This window comes from Manacus vitellinus, unplaced genomic scaffold (assembly GCF_001715985.3).
Source record: "Manacus vitellinus isolate BGI_N305 unplaced genomic scaffold, ASM171598v3 scaffold_35_pilon, whole genome shotgun sequence".
NCBI lineage: Eukaryota > Metazoa > Chordata > Aves > Passeriformes > Pipridae > Manacus > Manacus vitellinus.
This window is the reverse complement of record NW_021940498.1, coordinates 3,130,130-3,154,256: the sequence shown is the minus strand read 5'-3', so window position 1 is coordinate 3,154,256 and position 24,127 is coordinate 3,130,130. Positions and strand designations below refer to the sequence as shown.

Genomic DNA, 24,127 nt, shown 5'->3' with positions numbered 1-24,127 from the left:
ATTTTTAACAGTCAAGAAGATTATTTTCCTTTAAGCTTGGAAACATAATACAAAAGAAAATAGTGTCTGGTTCTCACAGAAGAGTGAGAACTTCATTTTCCTTGTTACTGAATAGGGTAAATCAGAACTAGGTTTAGTCTGGGAGTCACTAGTCATGTTTGGTGTGTTTGAAAATCAGGCTTGTGAGTTTTTCTACAAACACATCTAAAAGCATTCTGTTTCAAAGGCCAAATGCCTGATTTTGTGAGAACATTTCAGTATTTTTTGCCCCAGGAATTTCGCACCTATACAATTACCTATCTGGTTTGGGGCATTTATATGTTCCCCATAATTACAGTAATTTTGTCTGTGTGCCCAAATTCCTGACTTGTATATGAAAGTAAATAATTAACTAAATAAATAATACATACAACTCTATAGTTGAATGTGCAATCTTGGGAATCATAATGAAAAATGTAAGCATAATTCTAATCTTCTCTTTTTAAATATTGGATTATTTAAAGTATTTATTAAAGTGGGTAATATTGTATTCTCCTTGTTATTATTTCTTGCTAATTATAATAGTGTAAGAGAGACAGTTACCCAGAGAAGAAAAATAAACAGAATTGTAAAGCTTTAGCTGATCTGTTATAAAAGCAGTTGGTCTTGTGAAAGCAGTGAACCTAAAAAATCTTAGATTGAGATCTTTAATCATTAAAAACTACAGGGTTATAGTGAGGCCAAAACGAGAAACTATATCCTTGTAAATAGTAACTGCACTTTTCTTCAGATTTTTATTGTTAATAACTGCCTGTAAGAATATTACATTCCTTCAAGATGTGCCTTCTCTGGAAAGCTGCTCTGCACTTCTGTAATAAAGTAGTAAGTCATGTCAGAGGGAGCTTTAGTAGGCTTTCAGTATACACCTCGAGTGTGTTTGGAAGCATGAAGACAAGTGCCATTAATTATTTGGGAATTGTTCTGGTAACTTCCTATTCTTATACAGAAAATCAGTCTGACATAATGCCAGCCAAAAAAAAAAAAAATGTCATTGCAACAACCAGCAGGCTGGGAGCTTTGGCCTTTTTCAAAAATTAAAAATCTGACAGCTTCAGAAAAACTGCTCCCAAAAAAACCCACCTGTGAAACAAATGAAATAATTGCTCTCATAGGAATTAATCAACTCAGGCTAGCAGGTTAATTTGTTATGGATAGAGAGAAGTGCATCTGCAGATTCAAATGGTCTGTTCTTCTACATGAAAAAGAGAAATCTTTAATTATCTGCTTAACTACTTACGGAGTTGAAAACAGAAAGGTTTCACATACTGGGAGGGGCAAGATGGAAGGAAAAATTGGGAGAGGGATAAGACAGAAACATAAGTTTATGGCATCAGTAGAAGGGACAGAGAGGAAGAATCACAGGTGTGTAATAACATTTGATAAAGTATATAATATGATTGACAAACTGCTCTCTATAGATCAGCAATTTTTGTACATATATCTGGTAAGAAAGCACTTTATATATTGTACATATATCTGGTAGGAGGCACTTTGAATCTTTCTAATAGTAGGAGACAATATTCTAGCATTCAGTTATTATGTTCAGACCAAGAGATGATGATTTCATAACTGTTATCACTACTCTAAGAGAGCTCTTTTTTAACATTCCAGTAGAAAAAAAAATCTTTTTGGAAATCAGCACTATATTGGCCACTACCTGTATGTATTTATGATACTGGGGAAAAACCTTACAAACACTATAACAGATACTTACTTCAACTAGACAACAAAGCTAACCATGCAATTCTGAAATGGGAGATCCATAATTTTACAATTATTATCATAAAAGGTGGAAAAAAGGAAGAAAAAGAGGAGGCCATATCTTGAATGGCCTTGACCATTTATTCAGTCCCTGTGGCAGCTCCAGCATGGCAGAGCAATCATCTACTCATGACAGAGAGAAAAGGCACCTCCTTATAGAAATACAGAAATGCTGATTTCACATTGATGTTTTAGAGTAAGGTGATGTGCAACAGGAATTAGCCATAAAGTGGATGCAGGATATTTTTTCCTCTTGCAGAAAGAAATATTTGGTGTGGTCTAATGCCTGTTCACAGTGCCTTCTGATGAGTTAATCTTCAATTATACAGGAGCATATATATTATATATATATGTATGTATATATGTGTACTTATATATATAAGAGCATAAATGATTCTGTAAAAAGAGAAACCTTCATGACCTTTCAAGTTGGACACTAATTCCTCTTGAAATGATAGAGGGAAATTGCAGCAAACACAGGTTCCTTCTGCAGTTATAATAAATTATATTTCTTATTGTTGCGTTCACTACAGTGTTGAGAAACTTATCACTCTCCTGCCTTATCCCTTCCCCAGAAAAACTCCTTCCAGCTACAGCTGTAGCCTAATCACTATTTCAACTTTCCTTTATGGAAATAATTTGATATGCTGAATAGCCCCCAGCAATGTTAACTAAGCTACTCCCTATGTGTGTTTGGTGTAGCAGCTTTTCTTGATTCCCACATTGCTTTAGTCTGAGGGCTACAGCAGCAAGTTTCCTTCTTTAACCTCTGGAAAAGTAAAGAACCATACAGAGCAATTTCAGAATTGCAAGGAGGGATGTGCCTCTGCAGCCTGTAGCAGGTAGAGTAGACAGTGCACACATTCTTCCCTTTGGCCTTGCCCTGTGCATTGACAGTGAACTAAACATGTTAAATAGAACTTTAATGAAAGTTTGCCTGGAGTTTCAAGCTTTCTCTCCACTACTCTGAGGTGTGCCAGTAAGCTTTCCTGACTAGTGCTGGCTACTGAAGTGTGCTCCTCCTTTTTTGGTCCTTTGTGTTGCCAGTTCCCAAACAAGAAAGGACATCTGAGCAGAGAAATACTTCAACCACCCTAGAGATACCCTGCAGGGGAGATGCTGAGGTGTTGACTACTGCAGCTGATTATCTAGTATTCCAGTTTTCAGGATTTGCACAGGAGCAGAATGTTCCTTGGCATTGCCCTTGTCCCAGGTTACCTTTTAGTGGACAGTGCTGAAGGAATTAAGAAAGCATTTTCTTAAAAATAAAGCTTTACAATAACGAAACAATAATTAAAAAAAAAAAGAAAGAAAAAGAAAATAAAAAGCATTATTAATATTTTAAAATAAAGTGTAATATTAATGTCCAGCTACTGGGGACAGATTTTGGGACTAAAGCAGTAACTTCTTCTGCTTATTCCAGCGCTGCATTGTCCTGAAGTGTTCCCAGGGTTACATTTCTCCTTTTCCAGTTAAAGGTGATTACTGAAGATGCTGGAGATGGTAGCTTGGAGCTGCCATGATCTTTTCTTTCCATTAATTTCCTACAGACCTTCCTGATCCCAGGAGTATGCACTAGTATATTGCAGGAAATTACTTCTCCTCTTTTTCACTGCTGTCACATTCCTTGATTACCATTTCTATTGTGTGCCTTAATTAGCCTGGCTCATTTCTTTTGTTCACTATCTTCCTTTAAAAATTAGGCAGTGTAGAAAATACTGTTTATATCATCTCCTTTATAGATTTATGAAATCTCTCCAATTGTGGATTTTCTATGGGGTCTGTCCATAAAATATCAACAGAAATAAAGACTAATTTGGCTGTGGAGCAGTGCATTTGATTATGTCCACCTCAAACAATTTATTAGATTTCAGAGATCCCCACAACACTGTCAGCAGCACAAGTCAGTGAAAAACAGTTGCTTGCCTCTCCCAGGAGGTGCATCCTGTTGCTTTTTGTCTCTCTTCTTCCATCACTAACAAAGTACCCATTTTCTGTCGATTTTATGAGATGTTTTGACTTCTTGTTCTTCCTGATTCTACAAATATAATGTAGTGTATTTTTCATCATAGTAACAGCTGCCTATTTTTGGCATCATTGGTGCTTTGCACATCACAGACACCAAGACAGTGTGCCAGGTGAGGACCTTCCAGCATCAGTGCTCCCGCCAGAAGTTGCCAACAGGTATCAGCAGCAGCTACAGAAATTGGGGGCTGGATTCTGTCTTTACCCCCTTTACCAATTAACAAGAGGTCTTTAGGGCCATGTACAGGAAATACTTTTCTATTTAGGGACACGGTTTTTATTTCATGGAGCAAATAGTGAAATTTGGTGGCCCAGCTTGAAAATGTTGAGCCAAAGTTTGCAAATGTCACCTGTGGGATTTTTAATGGTGATCCCTTTTGATGATGCCAGGAATGAAGGGCAGCAGTGGTGTGGTAGTGCAGTCTCTGTGCAGTTAAAAACTGGAATTTTGCCATTCTGTTAGCATCTGGTTTTTACCTAGGCAGCCTTTTTATTGACACAGATGCCAAAAACAAGTATGATCCTCTTTGCTGTGTTTAACCACATTAAATCATGTGTTAAATCACTGACACACCTTTACTCATCAGAAGATAATAACTAATTTCTCCCAGACTTATCTAAGTGACACAAAAGCTGCTTTTATTTTCATTTTAGCCTGGGTTGTTTTTTCACTGGCATATATGAAAGGACCTAACAAAATGAAACTGTACAACCTTCTCTAAAAAAAATAACTCTTTTGACTCATCAGTACAGTTTATGAAACATGTTTAAGGACTAATTTTAAAAGGTTGCAGATGCTTTGTGTACAGCACTGTAGTCTGTGTGGTGAATAGCTTTTTTTTTTTAATACAGTCTTCATCTGTAGTTTCAGTTCTTGATATTTCCAATCAAATGAACCTATTTTTTCCTGCTTTTAATTTTGCTAATTTTGTATTCATTCGTGCTGGAACATTCTTACCTGCCATCTACCTGTCGTAGTAGTAAATTTAATTTACTATGTTAGTTTGGGGAAAAAATAATTCAGCCCGAAAAAAATTTCATCTAGTTCTAAGAATTAAGTGCAAACAATTTTATCAGTATTGAAAACATTTTCCATCTCTTTCTTTTAGTAGTACCTATGCATTTCGAATCATATTTTTGAATTCTAGTCAACATATGGAAGTATTTAGGATGGGGTTTTATGTTGGTTTATTGGGGGGGGAGGGGTTTGAGTCCTTAGTCAAGGTAGTTTTAAAAAGAAGTTAATAATATAGAATATAAACCTACAGGCAAAATCCATAAATAGGGGACAAATACAACCTGTGAAAGTGATTAACAAAAGAAAGGAGCATAAGTTACTTGTATTATTCCTGTACTGTCACTTGGCTCTGTCTTGCTTGTAGATTAAGGGGAAACCAGAATACAGATTACCAATCTTCCTCCTAGATCTTTGAGAATCCTTCTATTACTGGGCTTTGAAAGTCTCCAGCAGCAATATGAAAAGCTGCTTGAGTCATTGAGTAATTATTACTCTGTATGGGAAAAGGACACTTTAATTAGATGTATATTTTCACACCACAAAAGCTATTTGAGTCACCTCGGTGGCAAACAAGGTGTTTCCCTTTGTTGTTATCAGAAGCCTTTAGTTGCCAATTTAAAAGCCGTTGAGAAGCAGCTGACAAAGCACCTTTAGAAGTGCAGAACAGTGTTCATCTGTGCTGTGTGGGACAGACCCAACTCTTTGATGTGCTATTGAGTTGTAACCAGTGTGACAGGCAGTGGTAAAATGAATATCATTGACTGTCTGTCTTGTCTGTATGTATTTTTTTGGATAAACCTCATATTCTTTAAAAACATGCTGTGTGACCTGAACAGTTGCTCGATAATTGCATTGAAACTAGTGTTTTATACAAAAAAATGCAGAGATGTGAACTGAAAATACTATTTGATATATGCCAATTATCTCCATTGTCATTTCTTCTAATTGTTTTCATAAACAACCTCAATAGAATATTGAAATACGGGAATGACAGAAAATAAGTCACTGGGGGGGAAAAGGAATTAACACAAAGAGGAAGAACATTTAATTTCATTTACCCATCTTCATTATGTAGTTATATTTGAAGAAGCAGCCTTATACCTTACCCTTTTTATCTGCACACCCTTGTTCCTCTCCAAAGTCAAGGGTATGAGTAATGCTTCTATCTGTTCTCCAGATCAAAGAACAGGAATATTAAAGAGCAGAGATACTGGTAAGAGAAGAGATTGACTGGAGCATACAAACACAGTTGCATTTAAGTGCATATCAAAACACCCAGAAATAAAATCCATCAAATTTTTAACAAACAGAAAAGGAAAATCAGTCCATTGTCCTCCAAAAGTGGGATCATTCTGTCACTGTTTCCTAGGGGTGTCACTTGTCCCCTCCTCACCATCTGTAGGAACAATGTCAAGCAAGAGCCTTGCTTTCTTGATACAGGATGTCTTTTATTATTGTGGTTTCAACAAACCATTGTTAACACTATGTCTAATCTGTGGTGGCTGGGGTTCTTCATGATGCCTCATGTTTCTGGTAGTTCATCCTACATAGTCTCACTATGGGTTTGAACATGACCCAAAGCGAATCCCATCTTACCTTCCATTCATGACCTGAATAAAACAAGAATCATGTGGGAAAGAAGAGACCTGAGATTATTTATCCAGATAGTACTCACAATAAAAGGTTGTTTTCTTACCTTTATTGTCCTAATTCTGTAATATCCTAATCTTGATTTGAGATTGTATTCTGCCTTTTGTAATATACAATGTGCATATTTTGTTATATTTTGTTACATTCTGTTCTCTTGTTCTTTTCTAGATATTTCTTTGTTCTTTTCTAGACACTTTTACTCAAATATAAATTGGTTTAAGTAGTATCATAGTTCCTTGTTTCTGCACAGTGGTAGAAGACAACAGGCCTTATTAGATTGTCCTTTCTATATGCTGATCAGATATCAGAGGGGTGAGAGAACTTTAAAATTAAAATCATTATATATTGTCAGAATATAGCAAATATGAAAGATATCAGTCTCATAGTGCATTGGTGAAATTCAGTAAGCAATTTTCAAAGAATATATGAGGTGGAAAAGCATAACAAATTATGCAATTCAGGTGGATTAAAATACCTCTCCCACAGCTACTGATGGTTGCCATTCATTGTAAATGACAACAGAGTCTTCTCTGTTTTAATTTGATTGATGAGTTCTCAGCAAGCTATAAAAAATCCATTTTCATGAGAAATGTCTTCCCACACACAGACCAACAGTGTCAGACACACCTAAAATTGCTCCTGGATTTCCTTTGGACTCCCTCCACTTCAACTGACTCTGTAGTGGTCAATTTGGATGTGAAACAGCTGAAAACTGGAATCAGCTTCTTTCTTTCACAATGAAATGCTCTCACAGAGCAGTGAAAATGCTACTTTTTTTTCTTTTTTTTTTAAATAACAAGGTTTATGACCACGAAGATGATTTGCATTTTCTGGATTTTGTGTCTCTACATTGTACACCCCCAAGGTTTGGGAAGAACTTAGTGGCTGTAACAGCCTCAAGCAGTAAAGTCTCTTCTACAAGAGAGGTCAGGGCGGCATTTTGTAGCAATCAACTTATTTACTGGACTGGGCACTTCGAAATATCCTTGAAAATGAACAAACAAAACTCAATGCCATATATTCAACTTTAAATAAGGAAAATTAATTACAAAAGTTCTACAGTTTGAAAACCTCGTAGTCGAATCCTGACAAAGCTGCAGCAAAGCATGTTCACGGACGTGTTATCTTTTATGAAGCCAATTAAATTATCAGTGCTTCTCTGCATGATCTCTTGTATGTCATTGGAGAAAACTTTAGTGTCTTCCAATTGTTCACTCAGATACCCTGCTAATTACTTAGCCATTAAGACAATATATTATCTTCCCCCAGGCTTTACAAAAGTCAAATTTCATACTGTTCCTATAATTAGTAGCTCACAAAGTCACTTCTGTTAGATAACATTAGGGGAAATAAGATACCAGGCAGTGATTTGGAAGGTAGGGAAAAATACTGTGTGGTAACACAGATAAAAACAAACTTTAGGGTTTTTTGAGCAGTCATCATTAGAAACTTTTTCAGATGATGGCTTTTCATAGTTTAAATTTTAGTTTACATTAAGATATGCACAAAGAATTTGTGAAAATGACAGATGAAAAACTATTTGCTAAGTGAAGAAAATGTTATGAGAAATGCTTTGAAAATACTGATTCATCAACCCATGCAAAACTAAACGTTCTACACACAAAAACACGTGGAACAAACTTTTAACTGGTAACACATTTACATAGGAAAAAATTTTGCATGGAAAAGATGGTTATTTTTCCTTCTTTAAATACAAAAATGCAACCCATTTATAACTAAAAGGTTTTGACTTTTTCCTTTGCCCATGAGGCAGTTTGTGCACTAAATAACTTTGTGTTGCTGAAACTGCCACAGAAGAATAAACAATGGAAATACGAGGAAGGTGGGCAAAGTCAGAGGAACTTGGTTATCAGGTATGTAAGTAAACCTGTTGATAATCCCTTTATAGAGCCATATCTGAATCCTTATTGTGACTTTAGGACTCTGAAGTTGAATACATCTAGTGCTTGTGTATGGTTTGATATCACAACCTGCAGTCACACACAGTGTGATGCAGTAATGCAATCTCGTAGCAGAACGTGTACAAACATGTACAAAATGTCACGAATAAATGAGAAATTACAATGCTTGTACCACTCTTTATGCAATTTTCCTGTTCTGATTGGAATTGCTGTAAGATACAGTTGGCTTACAGTGGTTTTATACAGCCTTAAGTTCCACAAAGACACATAAAGGCTGAGGGAACAGAGAAAGTCTTTTTCTTTTCTTCAGAGGGACTTGTATTTCAGTTAAGGTATTTGCTAAATGAGTTTTTGAAAACCTGTGTAGCAGCTCTGGTCCCTGCAAATTTTCTATGGAAAATGGTAAATTTAGCAATTATTTTGGTTAACTGTGCCAGTGAAACAGAATAATTGTTATCAGAGTCTAAGCTTAGGTATGCACAGCAGCTGAAGTGCTGTATGTCAGAATTTTGCTGCATATTCATTGAGTTTGACCGAGTAACAGTTTATTTTCTTTCACTGAGTTATCCAGAAAGGTGAGTTATCCCAAGGTTGTGATCATTTGGGGGCTTTCATCTTGTCTTACTGTATCTTTTTTATGAAGGGCTGGTTTTTATTTGCAGGTACCCAATAATCCTGATTGTGTGATTCTACCTTTGAATGGGGAGTGGGTTGCCAATAGCTTTGAAAACATCTGTTGAAAAACTCCTCTGATATCTCCCCCTGCCACAGAATTTGTAGTACATACTTGGCTTAAAGCATAAGTGTACTTGAGTTGACTTCAAAAGAAATAAAATTATCTATTTTTTAATCCACTATTTTCCCCCCACCTTCTCTATGTGTATATATGTTCTTTCTTTGAAGAGACTTACCATGTCAAAATCATAATTGCTTTAAATACAATAGAGAATACCATTTCAGAATAAAACATTTGCTTTTTTAAATTGGAATTGAGTCTTATCCTTGAGTTTTATTTTGTAATAGTGAATGGCTTGAAATATAGACAAAATACTGCCCTTGAAAAAGAATGCTGTTTCTTTTGATCCAAAGTGACATGTCATTTGGGGGACAGAAAGGAAGAAAGATTTCAGAATGGGAAGATGTGAATTTTAGAAGTAATAAGGATTTTAAAGAGCACTCATTTTGCTTTGACTGCAACTGTAGCCTGGAATTGCCAACTCTTTAGTCACAAACTTCTTTGTATTGTACATCATGTCTGAAAGGTAGTTATTAAGAGCAAGAATTTAATATTCACCAGGGCAGATTTGGGTATGAGAAAATAGGAAGGGAGCAAGAACAAGCCTAACATTATTCCTTTTATTCTGCTTTACCTCCTCTCTTCCTTTCTTCCACCAAAACTGAAGAGGAATCAGTGCCTACAGCCTGTGTCTGCGGTGCTGCCTCCTTCCATGCACCAAACCTGCTGTCTTTCCAATCAGTGGAAAATTACCACTCACTATAATCACAGTTGTATCAGACCAGTAGCCTACTTTCAAGGGGAAAATCCCTGCCGTTCTCACCCCTCTTATCTTTAACACCAGAAATACTTCCTTTTTTTTTTTTCTTTTTTTTTTAAGTCAGTGACAGCAGGGCAGGATTCCTCCCTAATGTCTATTCAGCAAAGTCAGAACAACACACTGGGAGAACTGCTGAAACTGTTGGGTCAAAATTAAGCTCTTAAAATGGCATTTCAAAAATTGATTCTTGGGTTCTGAGAGGAAATCAAGAGCTATCTTCTTTAGTGTCATCTCACCTCATTCAGCTATGAGGGAAACTGCTTTTATTAAAGAGAGGCCTTTGGAATCGGAAGAAAAACTAATCAGTGTATATGTAATCTATGAGTTAATACTTTTTAACTACTCCATTAATATGAACTGATGTTGCATCCATCAAAGGCATATTTTGGGGCACTTACTAAAAACATCTAATTTTAAATATTTTCTGTGTCTTATTACAAAAGAAGGAAATACTGCCTCGTTCCTCTAGAGATGCAAAGAAAATAACCTTGAATATGTTAAACTGAGAAAAAACCATATGGATCTTTGAAATTGTATTTACAGCAATGGTTTCCATTGTACTGCTGGAGGAGTCAGAAGGAATAGGAGTCTGTGCAATCTGTACATGTTGGAGTTGCTCTTTCATTTGTTCTGTTCTCACATCGGAAAGCCACAAGACAGTAACTGCAATACATGCTGGCAGTGTGTAGATGTGGGAGCTGGCAGGAGAAAGAAAGAAATCTCTGTTTAAATGTGTGTGATGAAGTCTGAGGATGGTTTTAAAACAATATTTCAAAAGGCACACCTGGCAGGTTTGTGGTAAGATTTATTTGAATGACTCATTTCTGTTTTAAAGGCCAGCAATGAAGGGACATGAGGTTCTGCTCTCCCTATGTAGGGGTGTCATCCTTGTCCCCTCAAGGTGTTGTGAGGGTAAATATACAAAGTGTTGCAAGTGTCTTTTACTTGAATAAGGAAGGCATAGAAATTGTTCTGTCAGATAAGAAGTTATCTCACTCTTCCTTGTTACCACATGGAACCTACATAAAACGTAGGTAATGCTCTTTTGTTAAGTGATATTAGTGAAGTTGTCCGGGTACAATTTCAAGCAACAGTGAGGACTGTCTGTAAATTGTGAATCAGTCTCTTTTAATGATTCCTCATTATATACCAAGAACAGATTTAATTTTTTAAGTCAATACACCAAAATAAAACCCATGAAGAATTGTATGAACAAAATAACATATATATGGAAACTGGCAAGGAAGGAAGGAGCTTTATAATTGCATGGAGCAGATTTTACTAATGACCAAAACTTGCTTCTATTAATGAAATTTATTTTCTTATTTTGCAGCTTGCAGGCCTGGATTCTATAAAGCTTTTGCTGGAAATGTGAAGTGTTCCAAATGTCCTCCACATAGTTTGACCCATGTAGAAGCAACTTCTGTCTGTCAGTGTGAAAAAGGTTATTTCAGAGCTGAAAAGGACCCACCGACCATGGCATGTACCAGTAAGTCTGATCAGTACCAGTGTCTGCAATTCTCTTCTCCCATTGCCTCATTTATTTCATTTTTTATTTTAAAAAAACAACAAGTTTGTACATTTTGTGAAGAATTCCTTTCAAGTTAACCAAAAGAGATTTTTTTTTTAATCAAAATTCAAACAACATTTTTCTGTTTAGTCTAGAGAACCTTTAAAATAGCCACGTTTCTTAGTTTGATGACTTTTTTACTGGTGACTCTGAGATATAAAACAAAGAGGGTAATTGCTGTCATATAGATAATAATGTGGTGTTTTAACTACCAATAGGTATCTTAAATGCTTGAAAATATGCTGGTACAAAAGCTTTCAAAAAACTGGAGTCATGTAAAGAAAAAAACTGCTATGACATGCTCTGCTGTCTCAGATTTAAATGAAGAGTATAAGAACAATATTGATATTTTATTCAACACAATTGAGTAAAAACTAAACTTTCTAGAAAAGACAAGAAGATTTTTTTTTAAAAGAAAAAAGATATATCTAATCAGAAGGTATATAATTAAAACTGTTGCATATCATCTTTTTTTAATCTTCTTATGCAACTGTGATAATGAAAATTTTTGATAAATATTCAAATACATAATTTTGTGTTTCTTGACTAACCTGTCATAAAACTGTCATCAAGATAAAACTGCTGCCTAGCAATCTACGGGCAGAAATCCTGAGAAGAGATTTTTATTACTTTGATCAGTGTTCTCACATCTAGAAACAAAAAGCACAAGTTTTCTTTTTACTTAATAAAATATTTCTCATAGGTTTCCATTCATGGTTCATTACTCACTGGCATTCATTTATTGGTCATTAGCAACTATATCTGTTTAATCTCAAAACTGAGAAAAAACAGCAGCATTTAAAAATCTGTGGGTGAAATACTATATTTACATGTAATAGGCAATTAAAATTGCTGTTTAGCAAAGGAATTTTAAGATTGCAAAATTCCCTAAGACACCCCATTTTCTGTATAGCACTTTGCCAGCTCTTTCAGTGGAGAATTTGATCTCAGTACATTTTGTGCCATGGTTAAGAAAATTCTAAGAAAAAAAATAACATGTTAAATGAATGAAGTATTTCAACAGAATTTTAAGTACAAAAAGTTTAAGATGAAAAACCACCAAAAAAAAAGTGTTGTTACAAGAACCATCAGTGTGTAGCCATAACTTTACTATGTTTACACTGAGTGAAAAAATAACTGAGCTGACAGAATTGTACCCTGTGCTCAGGATGGTCTTTCCAAAGGACACTGTACTGGGCAAGTTGGGAAGATACCAGGTAATTTGGATCTGATGTACAAAGTCAGAGGCATTCTGCAATCCTGAGGTCATTACACAGACCAAGACATTGTCCAGCCACTAAATGGGGGATGGTCATTAAAACTGCATTTCTCAGATTGAAGGCACTAAGCAAAAAATTGTCTTATCCAACAGTAGGGTTTTTAGAGGGGAAAGGTAAATCCCACATTCCACCTAAGGGATTTAGGGCTCAGACAGACACCCCAATCACCTTCACAGAACCTGCTCTCAACTCAGTCTGGAACAAGGAACACAGGCCTACAATTTTGCATAAAATATGTGAGGGAATAAACAATGTTTTCCAGACTTCTCCCAGGAAAAATGGTGATTACAAATAATCCCACTCAAATCAATGCCTCAAGAACAGGCCATTAGAAACTTACTCACAGAACTAATACATCCCAGGCATTCTTGACAGTCTCATGCTTAGAAAGACAGTTTCACTCATCCATTATGCAGATGAAGTTCCATATTATTTATAAATCATTGGTTTTTCATCTCTGAAAGACAGTTCTTTGAAAAAATTACTCATACATAGTATTAGGATTCCATAATTATCTTTCAGAGCACAATTTTAAGCCCTGATACCCACCAGTATTGATAAGGTTGGGAGGAGCACGAGAGCCCTGTGGCATCAGGGAGCAGGTTCTACAACACCCTGGTGCTTTCTCAACAAAAGTTGAGTTCAGAGAGATGTTTTGGCTGGAAACTCTCAGGGAAAACTTGCTAGCCCTCTCCAAATATCAGCCAAAGCAGCTGAGAGTGTGGAGGCAGAGATGAACCACAGCAGAGGTTGAGCAGTGCCCCATCTCACCTCAGCTTGGGAGATAGAAGAAATAAAGGAGACAGTGAACCACACTCTAATTTCTGCCTTGCTCTTGCTTTAGTGCCACCAGGCATTGTCTCCCACTCGGCCCAGACTCCAAGGTGTCAGTTCTCCACTGGCTGTCACAGCAGATGTATTTGTCTTATACCTACAACGATGATTATTTCACTAATTGTCAGCTGAGCAAATGACACTGGCAGACTGTGTTCTTGTCTTCTTGCTCATCATCAGTAATGAAGAGTCTGCAGGCCAAATTATTCCCTAAGTGATAGCTTTAGCCCCACTGCTTTCAAATTATGCTCTCAGTTATTAAAATTATGTTTCTGTCATAAGCACAACCTCACTGCTTTTGGTGGATCTGTGCAGATGTGGCTAATCTAAATTTAATAAACAAAGGTACAGGTATGAGTGGAATTTAGAGTGTTCCTTCCAAACTGCCATGCTTCGCTGTAATAAAAGTTAGAAAAAAAATGAAGATATTTGACTACATAGAGAGAAAAGGCTGTGCAGTAAGAAAAGGCTCTTTCTGCATAGCCCCTTTTGGGGCAGATCTGCATTTTTGGTATTCGTTTTCAAATTGGTATCTTCACATATGAGATGTGGCATAAGAAATGGACATTTTTCTTGGGACTTTTAAAATGAGAGTTATTTTTAAGTTAAATACAGAGTGAATTCCGCTCACAAATGTCTTTATATTCAAACATTTTGACTAACTCTATTGATGCCTATTTTATTTACTTCCCCATGTCCTGCAAAGCAATATGCCTAAGATAGGTAGATACTTTGTTCTCTCTCTCTTTTCATTCCAGTATAGGGTTGGGCACTATTCCTTACTCCAGAACTTTTCCTCAGTAATGGAAAACTTGCATATGCAGCATTATGGGAAAACAAACAAACAAACAAACAAACAACAACAACAAAAAAACCACAAACACAAAAAAAAAAAAAAACAGAAACAAACCTTGATTTCAGAGACTATGAAGTTAAGAGTTTAGCTTCCAGCATCTACTTTTTACAAGATGAGTTTCAAACCCACTTGGATTAATTCTGTGAAAGTGCATAGTGTCTGCTTTTCCAAAATTGTACAGTTCCCATTTTTACTTCCTGTAGCTGCATTTTGTGAAAGAAGAGTGTGCACTTTGCAAAAAACAGTAATACAAATCTATTTTCAATAAGAGAAATGAAAATTACATTAGAATATATTGTTAATCCCTTTCTCTGAGGCTCTTTTCATTTGATTGACATTTCTTTATCAATCTCTTGCTGCTACTCTTTCTTCTTATTGTATTTCTTTGCCATATGCAAGTACTCTATCAGTGATCTCTCTGCACACACAGTGAGCAACAAATAGCATCATATCTAATCCCCTGTCTGATTACTCTGTACATAAAGTCTAACATTTCCCACCATAAAGTAATTGGATGAATTGATCTGTCTTTCCAAGGTCAGGCAGGCTTATATTGGTTGTCTGAGTCTGAATGCATCTCTTTTCATGTTATGCTTAAACAACCTGAACCCAACAAACTTGTGCTCTGTTCAATAACCTCTGCCACGAACTGTATCCTCTACTTTTAAGAGTCAACACGGTATTTCAGCAGCAAAATCAAGCAACATACTTGAAGTCTTTGACTCTACTGCCTCTACTGTTATATATATAGATATTATATATATGTTTATACATTTGTTTGCAATCCATCATTATACTCAGACTTGGAGTGTTGGTTTGCAGCCACTGGCTTCCTTTTCTTGCTGGTCTCACAGGAAAAGTATAAGTGATTCTGGAAAAGGAAAAATGTAGTTCTACATCAAGTGACACAACTCATTTATACCACATGTATATATGTATGTCAAAAAGCAATTATGAAGGGGCACAGCTAGGTGCTGATTCCAAGTATACTCTAAGGCAATGCTTAATTTTTGCTCTTCTGCTGTAAATTCAGTTGTCAAAAAACACGAACTTCTAAGAGTCCAATAATGGACAGTTTTCACTTAAAATGCAACAGGTTTTTTCCAGACACTCGTCACTCATTAGTGTATAACATAATGCATTGCCCTCACTAGACTTCTGCAGAGTTGGGTTTGCTCCTCTTTCATTCCCAAACCAGCAAAATTCACTTTGCCTTCGCAGAGGAAGAGAATAAACTCTGCCCTGTTGCTTTCAGAGCAGGCCTGGTTCTCTCTAAGACATTGATGTCGGTCTCCTCCGCAGAGAGAGTAGAAATACTTCCTACATTGTCATTTGTAAATGAAGCAAAAGACATTGCTCACACTCTGGCTGAGTTCCATCTTAGCAGAAGAGCTGCATGTTTTTTTAATGCTCATCCATCTGAACTGTATTTTATTCTTTTGCATAAAATCCAGAGTCATGAATTCTGCTGTGAGAAAAGGCTCCCTTGTTTTCACCAATATACTCGTTTTCCTTAAAAATCAATATGAGGAAATCCCTGAGTGCTTTGCACACAGATGTCTGCAGAAGGGTTATTGCTGCCAGGTTTTTCCAATGTGTCAAATAATCTTTGTATAATTTATAAATGATAACAAAGCAATCAGGCCACATTCATAAAAGCCCAGTGACACATAATTTAGTTGAATCTGAGGATTAGAATGAATTGTCTCTCTTTGTTCCGAGTTCTAAATCTTAGTAAATGATTCACTGCATGTCATTACAGCTTAATATTTGCATGAAATCACAGTTTAACTGGCATAATTTAACAGCAATTAAAAAGCTATTTAATCGTCATGCAAATTGGCATGAGGGGCCTTGAGTAGGAAGTGTGTTTGAGGCTTTTTTCTGCATTTGCAAGCAGACAGTCACATACTTTCAGACACCTCTAACATAATTGATGGTGGTTTTCCTTTTCACTGAAATGTGAATGTACAATAGTATGTGTTTTCTCTTACAATTGAGGATTAAGTCCCAAGTCATGACTCTAAACACTTTCACTCTCTAGTACAAATAAAAATATTTTTTTAAAATGTATTTTATTTACTGTATTGGTCCATCTACAGATGTCATCTACATACAGTGCAACAAAAATCTGATAGGAAATGAAAATTCAAAAAGACAGACAAAACTTGGCTGTTGCCCAGATTCACATTAACTCCTGTTTTGGCGTGCCAAAATTGATGAAATAATGTAAAAAAACCCACTGAGCTGTGATGACCCATTGTCGTATCTATAGTTATGTAAGATATAGGTAAGTTATGTATCTATAGTATGTAAGATTAAATCTAAGCTTGTTTTAAAACCTTGACTCCAATCCTTCAAGCAATTACACACATGCTTAGTTTTAAGTGCTTGAGTATTACCAATTATTTCAAGGGGATTACTGATCCACTCAAAGTTATGCAGATATGTAAGCGTGATTAAGGCTCATCCTCCATATTCCTAAAACTCCTCATTGGTTTTAACAGTGGGAATTTGTTAAGACCAGTCATCTTTTAATTCTCACAGCATGGCTTTAGAGGAAACATAATTATTCTGAAAAATTAGTCATCTGAACATAAATAATAAGAACTGAAGCTGAAGTCATCTGTGCTGGTTTTAGCTTGTTCCAGTCTCAGGACTCTTTTCCAGAGTAGCCAGAACCATCAGGCTCGCAGTGGTTTTATGGGAGTTTAGTAATTTCTGAATCTGAGACACTCTAAGCTTGTAGGAGCTTTTGAACCACAGCAGCCTTTTCAAGGCTATCTCTTACCTCTGTTTTCCACACCACTAGATAATGAAGTATCAATATAATGAGCCTTTGTTAACAAGTTGCATTTACAAGTACTTACCTATTAAAGTATTTCAAATGCTTCAGTTTACACTTATCACAAGGTCACAAAGACCAGGAAGGAAAAAATAAAGGAGGAGCATTGATATTTTTGTTTTCCTCCCTAAAGCAAAGGTTTGACCATCTTTTAGACACAAGGTCTTGTCTTCATGCTACAAGTTGTAGAGCTGGAATTTACAAAAGTGTTGATTAATATTTTTGGTTTGTTTGTTTAGAAAGCATATTATATTTTAATCATCTGACTCTCTCATCTTTACTGTGCCACTCAATTTGTTGAGTGAAATTCACTTGTGTAAGAATTAGCTGATGTCATTTGCAAATGTTTCTTGTACTCTTTCAGTCTGCTTAAGAGACCCTGAAGTAATGAAGAGCTCACTCAAAGTTTGACCAGTGTCTCAGTCAAAACTTTATGTTTAAGTCCTGTTGGTATAAATGATTAAAAACTGCAAAGAAACCTGAAGCTTTCCAAAGCTCAGTTAAGCCAAGCAATGCATGTGTCCTGTGATTTTGTTGGGAGCTGGGAATATATGTTTATTCAACTCATTCAGCTCAAAAAACCCTGAGGCTGGCAGTCGAGTTTTCCACAGTCCTTTCACACATATCAAAATCTAGAGTATAAGGCCTTGCGTTTTTCCAAATCTGTGTTTCTTACATAATTTTTATGGGTACATTTTGGGATTATCTCTCTGTGAAGAAATTCTTCCTGGTGTCCAACCCAAACCTCTCTTGGCACAGCTGGAGGCCATTTCCTCTCATCCTGTCACTTGTTACCTGGGAGAAGAGGCCAAACCCCACCTGGCTACAACCTCCTTTCAGGGAGTTGCAGAGGGCAATAAGATCACCCCCAAGCCTCCTCTTCTGCGGGATAAACACCCCCAGCTCGCTCAGTCTCTTCCCATCAACCTTGTGCTCCAGACCCTTCCTTAGCTCCATTGCCCTTCTCTGGACATGCTCCAGCACCTCAATGTCTTTCCTGGAGTGAGGGGCCAGAACTGGACGCAGCACTTGAGATGTGGCCTCACCAGTGCCGAGTACAGGGGGACAATCACTATTTAAATATGTAAAGCCCCTGGTACTTTTTATGTGATCCTACACAGTAAGTTAGCAAACAGCTTAAAACTTGTTGGAAGTACCTGGACTGTTGTGGAATCCATGGGAAATGGGTCACTTGTGGTTCATCTGACAGTACACAGGCAGCTTTACCACCTACTTGTTAGATGAGAGATTTCCTGTACTCTGCCTGCTGCAACTAGTTTTGTATTTCTCCCCACAGTCTTCAAAAATTACTTTTTCTCCTGCTTTTTGGTCAAGCTTTCAGACCTTTAACCTGCAAGGTTGATGTCTTCACTGTTATACTGGTGCTGACGAGGCACCAGGTGGGAAGGAAAAAAAACTTGTAAACTGTCTCTTGTGCCTACTAGCCTTGGCCTGTTGCCACCTAACTCTTGATAATGAACAGCAGCAAAGAAATCCCTGGGGATAAGCAGCGAAGGGTAAAAAAAAAAATCTGGCACTGCAGAACTAATACAAACAGTTTTACCTCTTGTAGTTATTCCAAAGCGGTTATTTATTTATTTTTTAATTTGTCTCTTATAAAACATCAAATATTTTAAGTCTCAGAAAAGCCTACATTACTAGATATAAAATAAGGATATAAATTTTGTGGTTAAAGCTCTAGCCTAGTATACCACATCATCAAGAGATATTTAATGCAAATTTGTGTTATCAAGTGTAGTTTTGACATTCCCAATTCATTTTTGCATTGCCTTAAATGATTTCTGAATTAATTCTAATTTACTTAGATTATTCAGCTTCTTGTGATCTCACCCATTTATTATGTCTGCTTAATTTTCAAGGATTGTATTCAGATAACTCTTATTTTTTTACTTTGTATTAGTTATAGAAGCATAACTCTTATGTCTTTTATTTGCAAATAATTGCCTGAAAATGATTTTTTTTTTTGTTTAACTTTTTTCTCCAAAGGGGCCTAACAAGTTTTCCCCTCTTTCTCTGCAGGGCCACCTTCTGCCCCGAGGAATGTGGTTTTTAACATTAACGAAACAGCTCTGATGTTGGAGTGGAGCCCCCCGAGCGATACTGGAGGGAGAAAGGATCTCACTTACAGTGTCATCTGTAAGAAATGTGGCTCGGACGCCAGCCAGTGTGAGATCTGTGGGGGAGGCATCCGCTTCATCCCCAGGCACACGGGGCTCATCAACTCCTCGGTGACGGTGCTCGACTTCGTGGCGCACGTCAACTACACCTTCGAAATCGAAGCCACCAACGGGGTCTCGGAGCTGAGCTTCTCTCCCAAGCAGTTCACAGCCATCACGGTGACCACAGACCAAGATGGTAAGTCCCAGTGTGTCTGTTCCTGTGCCCCTGACACCTACGGAGATGCTTTTGTTTCTTAGAAGTCTGGCTCAGCAAGTTAGGATGTTTTGCAGGTTGCTAAATGTTTTTACGTGCTTTCTGTGAGGACTTTCAGCCCCTGCTGATGAGGGCATTAAATGCTTTTGGCAGTTGGCCCTTGACCCCATTACACAGGACACAAAACCATAGCTTTCTGTTTAAGTACAATCTTTAGCTACCTGAGAGTAACTGTATCTATCAGTGGTTCATCAGAGCTGGAGTCTGGTGCTTTTGAGATTTCAGTTTTGCAAGAGTAAAACACCAGAGGTTATCCATCACAATTGCACAATTCAAAGGAAAAGTGGAAGTGAACTCACTACCTTTAGTATCTGTGTTTCACAGTACTAATACAGCATTTCTCACTGTAAAGGTATTTCAACATCTGTATGAGCCATTTCCTACTAGATTTTTTTTGATCCTTTAATTTTAAACTTTCCATTATTGTTTTGAGCTTTTTCTTCCCTCTATTTCAGTTTGAATTCATGTCCAAGGTGAACCTTCACCAGAAACATGGGAAACTAGAAGAGCTCTCTGTTTTTGTTTATTTCTGCAACTTTTTCTTGTTCCGTCTTTAGAAGTGCTTACTGTGCCAGGAAATGGCATCACAGGTTACCAACAATGTAAACTATAAAGCAGTGTCCTCTTCTGGCTTTTGTCACTGTAGACAAGACAAGAAGGTTATTTCAAAATTATCCCTTGCTGACATTTGTTCCAGAAATGTTTTTCACCTACTGTGCAGTGACATTGCAACTGCAGCTGACGTGTTTAATGTAGAGCAGGAACTGAACTGGCAAAACCACTGCTTTGAGCAAAAAACACATGATAATCTGATTCTATTTAGTAAAAGTGCTAATGTTCCGGAGGATCCTGTTATGTTCCACTTGTAGGAAGGCTCGAGGTTTTTTCACTGATCAGCCTAGCAAAAATCTGCTTACCTGTGTATCTGGGACTAGTAGTTTTGTTGATGAGTAGGTAATGACTTGTTTGCCTTTGGGCATACAAAAAATTAACAGCTTGCTGTGATCATGATGATGATGATGACAATGGTGGTAATATGAATAATATTCATGAAAATGGATTAGAAAAAGCACAAAAACTACTCACCGTTCAGGTGATGATGGTAACAGCAGAGCTAATCATTTAAGATGCCTAATGATATATGGGCCTTGCAGTGAGAATTTCCCTAAGCACTTAAGCTGTGTATCACCTTCATATCCCTTTTCCTTTCTCAGTAAAGCAAAAATGGTGTTAGAAAGTACCCCTAAGTGCACTTACTTTTGGGTATTTTGCTAAATGGCATTTAATGCATGCACAGGTGGAGGTCACCAGAGATATGGTTTATTTTTAAGCTGGGTAACAGCTGTGTGAACACAGCTCGTGATGTGCATTTAACTGGTGGCCTTTTAAAAAATAGTATCTTCTGCTTTAAGGACAGAGATTTTCACTGCAGTTTACTCAAAACAGGGAAAATGTTCTGATAATTTGTGACACACTGGTAGTAAACTCTGGAGTATAGAGTGCTTGTATTCCCTATAATAATTCTTACATTACTAAAATTGCTATGCAAGGGCTTCAGAGAATTTAAGACCAGATTTTCAGAATTCTTTGTCAGTTTATTTGGATACAAAAAGACAGCATCGCAGGAGTCATCTATAAAATGTAGTTATAAAGATAAAAGCATTTTTGTAGGATTACCAGCCGTTCAGTTGTATAAAACCATAAGCATGGTAACTATATATTTAGAGGTAAAAGAAAAAAATATAATGTTGGATGAAGTGTGGAAGAAAGTTAATGGAGTTTTTGTTGATGGAAATTAATCAACATTTTTTGTGAGTTACTTTTAGTTATAAATAAGAAGTGATATGGAGAAAGCTGTGGTATCTCACCTCAGAAATGTAACCTGTAGAATTACAGCTTCAGAACATTGCAGAGATTTTTCTTATAAACTCACTGTTACAATCTTCCCTTATAATCTTAATTATACTGAAATGGATAGTACTTATTGCACAGTGCTGCAGGTTTGTGCATACATTCATAGAAAGCAAAGATCCAAGATTAAGCATATCACATGACAACAAATCAAAAATGTATAAATTTGTACAAGGACTGGATCACTAGAATTGGTTTAAAACAATTTTTTTTTACTTTTGATGTGTCTAATATCTAGATCTATAATTAATCATTCCTACACAACATATTTATGCCATGTTCAACTACCTTTTTATATGTAATCTTTTCATACATACACTTTTAATGTTTTTGGTATATGCTTTGCATGAAGTGCTAAACCTCCTTATAAATATATAAATTGTTTTCTTCCACTGTCATACCTTTATTAAGAATATAGAACCATATCTGCAGCTGTTGTAAATCCAGACCATTCTGTTAGCTGCAGTAATTTACAGTGGCTGAAGACTTAGCATTTTATTTTCTTTGAGCATATTGGATTTACTTCCCTCTAGTGGCCTTTTCTTTTTGACAGTTTATGTGAAATTAGCAGATTCTTCTTTTTACATGCAAAATTATTAGCTTGTTCTTCAGGAGGGTTTCTCTCTTATTGGATTCAGCACTTAGCTGAATAAATAACTCAGTGAAGAGTACTGTGGACATCCATAGAAAGTGAGGAATTGTATCCTGTCACATAAGTGAATAGAGTAGTCTGAGAGCATCAAAGAGGGAAGAATATATGCTGACAGGAGAAGTGAAATAATTCAAAAGTGATTAAAGCTCATCTTTATGCAAAGAGTTCTACCACAACTAATATTAAAATCTTAACTGCCTCTTCATGTAATCACAAGTATCAACAAAATTAAATACACTGCTCAGCTTTAACAGTGACAAGAAGCAGACTAAAGGAAAGTAACACTTAAAAAGGCTGTGCAAACTGCAGCTCAAACCTCTCTGCAATTTGGTGAATAAAGCATTATCAGACCTGATCAAATACTGAAAAAAAATTACTCATAATAATGTGAGTAAGTCAGGTAAAATGAACTTGGCAATCCTCATGATTTTTTCTTTAATTTTATACAAGTACTCACAAATTGGATATCTGTGATTTTGGATTTTTCCCCTTGGCTTCATAAGGAAACAGAATTTCTGTGGTCACATTATCTGTCAGGCACCAGAAAGAACTGTGAACCCAGGAGCCAACATGGGTTTGATAACAGTGAAAAAGAGTCAACAGAACTGTGAAAACTGATCACTTGGAGTCACCAAGGTGTTGGTTGGGTCTGCAAGTTGAAAAGAATCGTGAAGCTTCCTTTCTGGACTAGAGACCCCAACTAACTGACCACTTGGCCTGTCTGCTGACTAGTCAGCGAAGAAAGAATATATTTCAGTCTTTACAATCACAGCATGTGTTGTGTCCTCTCCAGCAAGCAAGGATGGTGTAGGGGGGTGTGTTAGGGAGTGTAGATGTTGCAGATGGGGAGATGAGGGAAGTGTGGCTTTTTTTCAAAATGATTTGAGATACCAAAATAATCCCTACTTTAAAGGCAGATAAATGGACAGATAAGTATACAAGAGATCCTTCTCAGAAAAGCACTTAAGCAAAGTTCCTGTTCAAGGAAGAACATTAGCACATATTAAGCGCTTTCCCAAATCACTGCTAAAGTAGTTTGTAAACAACTGAAAGATAAAACATGTTTTCACAAAAAGCCTCCTCAAAAAAATGTTTCACATACTATTGTTCAGAGAAGTGCCTGGATGCCTTTTCTTTATGGGAGAGAGAAAGTTTTATGCAGCAGTAAATATGCTGAGTACAAAGTAATTGTACTCAATCGACTTTAAATCATTGTGTGAAGAAGCAGAGAATTACATGCTGAATTGTAATTTATGTTTCTCTTATGACTAATGGAAGGAAGAGACACCTCACTATATAACTTTCTGAGCATGCCACAGAGTCTGCATTGCCTAAAGAAAATTCAGAGGTACTTGAGTTTTTTCATACATAATTAAAGTAGTAAATAATGAATAATTAAGCAAACAGAACTTAAAAAGTAGTTCCTATTTCCAAATAACAGTCCATATTCACATTTACTCAACGTGCACTCACATGTTCTATTCCTTGAGAACAGGGAGGAAAAGAATACACTATAGAAATACTCCTGCCTTTGCATCCTGGAAAGCTCTTCTCCTGTCTCAGTTCTGCAGTTTGTGGGTGACTCTGGTCTCTGTGACACCAAAGACCTGCTACCAGTCTACAAAATCTGAGGCACAAGAGAGCACAATCTGTGGGCACACACCCTGGCACTATATTAAAGCCCTGGCTCATTTTTTCTGTCTGTCTAGTGCTGGCAACGGAGATTTTCAGGCAGACTCTGAAACTGCAATTCT

General features: G+C 36.6%; 1 protein-coding gene across 3 annotated transcripts in view; it reads left to right on the top strand.

The window, feature by feature from the left end:
- EPHA6 (EPH receptor A6) overlaps positions 1-24,127 on the top strand; it is a 405,075-nt gene that overhangs the window by 175,785 nt on the left and 205,163 nt on the right. For all 3 annotated transcript variants that reach the window (XM_029961479.1, XM_029961480.1, XM_029961478.1), the window contains exons 3-4: positions 11,305-11,460; positions 19,397-19,732. In XM_029961479.1, the coding sequence (XP_029817339.1) occupies positions 11,305-11,460; positions 19,397-19,732 (492 nt within the window). The remainder of the gene's footprint in view (positions 1-11,304; positions 11,461-19,396; positions 19,733-24,127) is intronic.